The sequence below is a fragment of the Pan paniscus genome, chromosome 16, assembly GCF_029289425.2.
Source record: "Pan paniscus chromosome 16, NHGRI_mPanPan1-v2.0_pri, whole genome shotgun sequence".
Classification (NCBI taxonomy): Eukaryota; Metazoa; Chordata; class Mammalia; order Primates; family Hominidae; genus Pan; species Pan paniscus.
The window spans coordinates 30,112,954-30,119,870 of NC_073265.2; the positions used below are offsets into that span (position 1 = coordinate 30,112,954).

The window sequence follows — 6,917 nt, forward strand, 5'->3', positions numbered from 1 at the left end:
GGGAGCTGCAGTGGCAGGGACCTTGGGGTGTGGGTGACAGAGGTCCTGACCAGACTCGGAGACCCAGCAAGAGAGGAGGCATGGTGACCGAGGTTTCAATTTGGGTGACATGGATATACTAGTACCACAAGAGAGAATTAGGGAAGAAGTTGGAGGTGGGGGCGGGTACAAGGATAACCCCCTTGCGGGGGATGATCCCCACCCCAAGGCACATCCAAGGCCCCTCAGAACAAGTTTAAGAACCTCAAACCCAGTCTGAGTCCTGAGTCCTTCATTTTTCAAATGAAGACTGAGGCATAGAGAAGGGAAATTATTTGCCTAAGGTCATGGTTGGTGTCAGAGTCTGAACTTGAACCCAGGTTTCTGCCCCAGAGGGGAGTGTGTCAGGCTGGGTTGAGGTAACAACAGACCATGCTGCTGGGGTGCGAGACCCTCAGCACCTCCACCTGAAGGGTAAAGGGAACAGAAGGAGCTCCAGTTGGCTGGAGCTCTGGGGACAGGCCCTGGTGGGGCAGGAAGTGGACAGTCTTGGCTAAAACTAAACTTGGGGATTATCTGAAGTTTCACTTGGCTGGGATTTCTGTCCCTCAGCCATGCTCTTTCACACACACAGACACAGAGACAGACACACACACACACACACACACACACACACACACACACACACACACACACACACACAGCTGTAGCTTCCTGCAGAGGGAGATGGGCTCAGAGGTGGGCTGGGCCAGGGCATGAGTGCTCATCTGACCCAGCAGCTGCCTAGCAGGTGTGCCAGGTGTGCCTCAGAAATTCCTCTCCCAGCTGAGCCCAGTGGCTCACGCCTGTAATCCCAGAACTTTGGGAGGCTGAGGCAGGCAGATCACAAGGTCATGAGTTCGAGACCAGCCTGACCAACATGGTGAAACCCCATCTCTACTAAAAATACAAAAATGAGCCAGGCATGGTGGCGCACACCTGTAATCCCAGCTACTCAGGAGGCTGAAGGAGGAGACTTGCTTGAACCCAAGAGGCAGAGGTTGCACTGAGCCGAGATCACGCCACTGCACTCCAGCCTGGGTGACAGAGCGAGACTCTACCTCAAAAGAAAAAAAAAAGAAAGAAAGAAATTCCTCTGCCAGAGTAACACATACCCCTGTACCCAACTCTAGAGTTTGCAAAGTGCTCTTACAGTCACTGGGTGATACATATCATTTAAGCTATTACCTTTTCTGTCTGGTCCCCAGTCTCCTTATGGTAAAGTAAGTTTTGTTTTGTTTCATTTTCTCCCTGGGTGTCCTTCAAAGTCCCTTCAAGCTCCAACATGAGGGAATGTTCTCCAGATCCCTGCTCCTCTCCAAGTCCTCTCCCAATGAACTCGCTCTTGCACAGGATACTTGGGGATAAACCTCTATTTAAATTGTTCACAAGCAGCACCCTGACCTTCGCTAGCTCCTTAGGTGCCAAGGCTGAAGACTGGGTCCAACCCAAGTCTAAGAACTTTGGCCAGTGATTGAGGTTTAGGCTGTATGGGTTCCCTTTATGTTCAGGCTGTGAATAGAGGTCGGAGGGGGGGATGGTCCCCTAACCTGAGCCCCAGGGCCCTGTGAACTGCCAGAAGGAACACAGCAGAAAAGTTAGAAGGCTGGGGACTGACCTTGAGCTCCAGTGCTGAGCATGGTGCTCTAGAAAGGAGGGGTGGAGGGGAGGGGCTCCACCCACCAGGTGAGGTCATGGGAAACCAGCTCTGGCGCTGACACCTGGGGAAACCCGTTTCCAGGCCGCTTCCCACGCTAGCTCTCCTGGGAACCAGCTGAGCCCCAAACGGGGAGCTCCACACCTACCCCCACAGTCCAGTTCCCATTACACTGCCCCCACCCCCAGTCCAGCCCCCACCTTTCAATCTAGCCTCAGTCCTTTGGTCCCCAGTCTGTCTCTAGCCAGGCAGTTAGGCCTTGAGGAGGGTTCTGAGGGAGGAGTGGGCTCCAGGAAATGACAGAGACAACGCACGGCTTCACAGACTTAAGGTTTTATTTGCAGACTCTGCACTGCTCTAGCTTCTAGGCTGTGTGACCTTGAGGAAAGGGATGATCCCCAACCCGGTCCTCCTTCAGGTTCTAATTTGCAGCTCCTCCCCCTCCTTTTGCTGGGCCTTGACTCTCACTTCCTGCCCCACTCCTGGCTCAGCCAGTTTGGGCAGTGCCTAGGGAGCCCAGAGACCCAGTTCTTCCCAGGGGCCAGCCCCGCCCTCCCTGGCCTTGGGGATTGAGGGCAGCCCAGGTGTCAGCCTGCTCCTCATCCACCCCACTTCCCTCTCTCCTCCTCCTCGTCATCTTCTTTCCAGGCCCAGCCCTTATCCACCATCAGTCCCAGGCTCCAAGACCTCTTTTCCTGCTCGCTCTCTCAATCTCTCGCCCACTCCATCCCAAACTTCTCTCCAAATCGGGGTTGAACCCCTTCCAGCCCTCCATAATGCCAAGCGTTCCCCAAGCTCTTTCTCACCCCTGTGCCAAGGAAGGGTCCTAACTCAGCCAGGCTGACCTGAGGGCCCAGGACAAGAAACTGGGATCCCAAACTGCTCGGAGGTGACTGACCCTGTTAGGACCATCCCATGAAAATCAAAGTGCCAGGTTTTTTTCTGTGAGCTTTGACTGGAGAAATCCAAATCAGAGCCTTCCCTCCTAGGCTCACCCAGGCATATCAGAGTGGTCAGTTAGAGGCCCATGTCCCCCGAGTGTTCAGAAGGGAACTGAGTCCTATGAGGTGGCCAGGCCCTGCCAGTAGCTGCCGCAAAGGCCCGGGTGCCCCAGGTCTCAGAAGTCTTTGGCCTCCTGCCTACTACTTGCTATGCAGCCACAGCTGCTCAAACGAAGCAGAAGAACTTCTTCCAGCGGCAGCGGGAGAGGGTGCGCACACCTTTGGCATTCAGTTTCTTCTCCAGCCGGGCTTTGTGCTCAATGGCACTAAGAATAGCCGAGTCAAATACTTCCTTCAAGTTCTTCTGCGTCAAGGCTGAGCACTCAAGGTAGCAGCAGGCTCGGATCTTCTCGGCCAGACCCTGAGCCTGGGGTTGGGGCACGGGGCCCTCCCGGCCCCCCTGGTCCAGCTGAATTAGTACGTTGACATCGTCCCTCAGGTCGGCCTGGGTGCCCACCAGCAGCACAGGCGCCTGGGGGTTGTGCGTGCGGATCTCGGGCAGCCATTTCTCTGTGATGTTTTGAAAGGAGCTGGGCTGCACCACGCTGAAGCACGCCAGGAAGACATCGGTATCCGGGTAGCAAAGGGAACGAAGTCGGTCAAAATCCTCCTGGGGTGGGAAGGCCAGGTGGTAAGGATTAGCCCCCCGCCATATGGAATCCATTTCTCACCCGGGGCTGGAAACCTGAGATTCCAAGAGCCCAAGGCTTTCTCCATTTGCTCCATATGGGGTCCTCCCAGCCTCCAGCCCACCTCCCCGCAGACCAGTAGAGGCCGCGCCCAGCTTCTCACCTGTCCCGCTGTGTCCCAGAGCTCAATGCGCACCGGAGCTCCATCCACCAGGACTTGCACTGCAGGGGCGGGGCGGGGAGAGCCTGAGTTAGGAAGGGCGTCCTGGGCCGCACCAGCGCCACCTCGGGGCCTGCTCCAGTCTCCTCCCCGGGGTCCTCTGCGCCCTCCCGCAGAGACGCCCGCCCCAGCTCCCCGGTGCACAGCCCCGCCGCAGCCACGCGGCCGCACGGGCGATTGAACGTACGTACCAGAGAAGGTGTCCAGCGCAGTGGGCCGGTAGCGCGCGGGGTACCCGTTGCAGGTGTAACTGACGATGAGGCTGCTCTTGCCCACGGCGCCGTCGCCCACCAGCACGCACTTGATGCCCAGCTCTGGGGGCGCGCTACGCCGCCGCGGGGGAGGGGTCGGGGCCCGGAGCGGGGGCGGCTCGGCCTCGCTCAGCTCCCGCGGCGGCATGGCCCGCTCCGGGGGCAGCAGAGGGGCCAGCCCGGGTCTCGGCTTCGCTGCGCTCGGTGAAGCAGGTCCCGCTGGCTGCCTCTGACTGAGTGGGTCCAGGCTGGGCGAGTCGGCCCAGCGCTACCAGCGGGTTTGTGTAGGGCCCCGCCCATCTCATCTACATGTTTCAGGCGGCCCCGGACCCCACCCACCGGCGAAGATCTCCCGCGGCCAGGCACCCTGCGAGGCCAGGCGAGGAGAAGGAAAATCCTGGGAGGAGGAAAGGCAGGCAGAAAGCTGGAGCTCCAAGAGTCACGCAGGTACAAGGACAAAGAATCGTCAAATGAGAATACCAAGAAGAGACAGACATCCATGATTTATTGTTAGGAGGAAGAAGCAAGTTGCAGAACATATAATACAGTATGTTCAGGTTAAACAAATGTGCAAATTAAACCTTGTTCAACTTACAAGAAAAAACTCTATGCATATGTTTGCATGAGTATTAAAAAGTTGGGTAATTTTATTAATGAAAGAATTACTTTTTTAAATATTGAGGCTGGGAGCAGTGGCTCATGCCTGTAATCCCAGCGTTCTGGGAGGCTAAGCCAGGAGGATCACTTGACCCCAGGAGTTCAAGGTTACAGTGAGCTATAATAGTGCCATTGCACTTCAGCCTGTGTGACAGATCCTAAAAACAAACAAACAAACAAACAAACAAGAAACCTGTTGACCCCTGAACAAGGTGGGAATTATGGGCGAGAAACCCTGTGCAGTCAGCCGAAAATCCCTATATAACTTTTGACTACCCCAAAATTTAACTATTAATAGCCTGCTGTTGCTGGGCTCCGTGGCTCACGCCTGTAATCCCAGCACTTTTGGAGGCCGAGGTGGGTGGATCACCTGAGGTCAGGAGTTCGAGACCAGCCTGGCCAACATGGTGAAACCCCGTCTCTACTAAAAATACAAAAAATTAGCCAGGTGTGGTGGCGGGTGCCAGTAATCCTAGCTACTCAGGAGGCTGAGGCAGGAGAATCACTTGGACCTGGCAGGTGGAGGTTGCAGTGAGCCAAGATTAGGCCACTCCACTCCAGCCTGGGTGACAGAGCAAGACTCTCTCTTAAAAAACAAAAACAAACCCCCCCCCCCCAAAAAAAGTAGCCAAGCATGGTGGTGTGCATCTGTAGTCCCAGCTACTCAGAGGCTGAGGTGGGAGGATGGCTTGAACCTGGGAGGTGGAGGTTGCAGTGAGCTGAGATCATGCCATTGCACTCCAGCCTGGGCAACAGAGCCAGACTTTGTCTCAAAAATAAATAAATAAATAAATAAATAAATAAATAAATAAATAAAAAATAGGCTGGGCGCAGTGGCTCACACCTGTAATCCCAGCATTTTGGGAGGCTGAGGCGGGCAGATCACATCACGAGGTCAGGAGATCCAGACCATCCTGGCTAACACGGTGAAACCCCGTCTCTACTAAAAATACAGAAAATTAGCCGGGCATGGTGGTGGGCGCCTGTAGTCCCAGCTACTCGGGAGGCTGAGGCAGGAGAATGGCGTGAACCCAGGAGGCGGAGCTTGAGTGGGCCGAGATTGCGCCACCGTACTCCAATCTGGGAGACGCAGCAAGACGCCATCTCAAAAAAAATAAAAATAAAAAAATAAAAAAGGCCGGGCGAGGTGGCTCACACCTGTAATCTCAGCTAATTTTTGTATTTTTAGTGGAGACGAGGTTTCACCATGTTGGCCAGGCTGGTCTTGAACTCTTGACCTCAGGTGATCCATCTGCCTCGGCCTCCCAAAGTGCTAGGATTACAGGTATGAGCCACCACGCCCAGGAGGCTTATCATATTTTCAAACTTTTTTCTTCTGACCTGTATCAGAAAGTTAGAATCATCGTAAAGGTCTGCACCCTTGTGGTCTCCAGTTGGGTAGGCTGAGGAGAAGGAGGAAAAGGAGTTGGTCTTGCTGCCTCAGGGGTGGCAGAGGTGGAGAAGGTGGAAGGGGAGGCAGGAAAGGCAGGCACACTTGGTATAACTTTTATCTATTTTTAGAGATGTGGTCTTGATCTGTTGCACAGTCTGGAGTGCAATGACGCGAGCATAGCTCACTGCAGCGTCCAAACTCCTGGCCTCAAGCAATCCCGCCCCAGCCTTCCAAGTAGCTGGGATTACAGGCATGCACCCCCAGGCCAGGCTACATTTTTTTAATTTTTTTTTTTGTAGAGACAGTCTTGCTTTTTTGCCCAGGCTGGTCTTCAACTCCTGGCTTCAAGCGATCCTCAGGCCTCAGCCTCCCAAAGTGCTGGGATTAAAGGCATGACCCACCACACATGGCCCTCAGTGTAACTTTTATTGAAAAAATTCTGCCTAAAATGGACCTGTACAGTTCACACCCATGTTGTTCAAGGCTCAGCTGTATACAGATCATGAGAGAGGCAGAGAAACACAAGTGTGAATACAGCAGGCAGGAATGTACTGTACTCCTTTTCAGAGGGGAGCTTTCTCTAGACTCAGCCTGAAGGCAAGCTGTGAACACTTTCACTTCCCTCAGCTAAAGGAACTCAGGGTGCTGAGAAGCTAGCTGGGGAGGATCTTCAAGGACAATTTCCCATTTGAATATTTTATAAATCTCCAAATACCTAATATTATCTCATCATCATCAAAAGCACATAATAATTACCTATCTGCAGATGCTGTTCTGGGCCACCCACTGCCCTTGCCCTAGAAGGAGTTTGCAGACTGAGACAATATCTCCCAGGTAGCCCTAGGAAGGTCACCTGGAGAGCAAGTGAAGAGTAGCCTGATGCTAATTTTGTCTCTTTATTGCAACCACACCAAGTGACACCAGGCCCAGAATCCTTTCTCTGATCTCTGACCCTTTCATCTCAGCCTATGCAAAGATCACAGAAAACACCGTCACCTTCAGGGAGTCAGCCATTCACGAGTTTTGGGAAAGGAGAATGTTGGGAGAGGGAGGGGCAGTGAATATTAAAAGAGATAATTCTATTTCTCCAA

General features: G+C 53.8%; 1 protein-coding gene across 1 annotated transcript; it reads right to left on the reverse strand.

Annotated features, from left to right (window-relative positions):
• Window positions 1-1,965: 1,965 nt before the first annotated feature.
• RHOV (ras homolog family member V) lies at window positions 1,966-6,614 on the reverse strand. The gene is made up of 3 exons (XM_003826601.6): window positions 3,717-6,614; window positions 3,469-3,527; window positions 1,966-3,286 (listed from the first exon to the last, which is right to left on the reverse strand). The coding sequence occupies exons 1-3, from the start codon at window positions 3,922-3,924 to the stop codon at window positions 2,843-2,845; spliced, it is 711 nt and encodes a 236-aa protein (XP_003826649.1). The 5' UTR covers window positions 3,925-6,614; the 3' UTR covers window positions 1,966-2,842.
• Between the last annotated feature and the right edge of the window lie 303 nt (window positions 6,615-6,917).

Excerpts from the sequence above, each read along its gene's own strand:
- RHOV (XM_003826601.6), bottom strand. The coding sequence starts at position 3,924 with ATGCCGCCGCGGGAGCTGAGCGAGGCCGAGCCGCCCCCGCTCCGGGCC. Across the intron at positions 3,528-3,716 it reads TGCGCTGGACACCTTCTCTG|TGCAAGTCCTGGTGGATGGA; the intron begins GTACGTACGTTC and ends CCGCCCCTGCAG. Across the intron at positions 3,287-3,468 it reads TCTGGGACACAGCGGGACAG|GAGGATTTTGACCGACTTCG; the intron begins GTGAGAAGCTGG and ends TTCCCACCCCAG.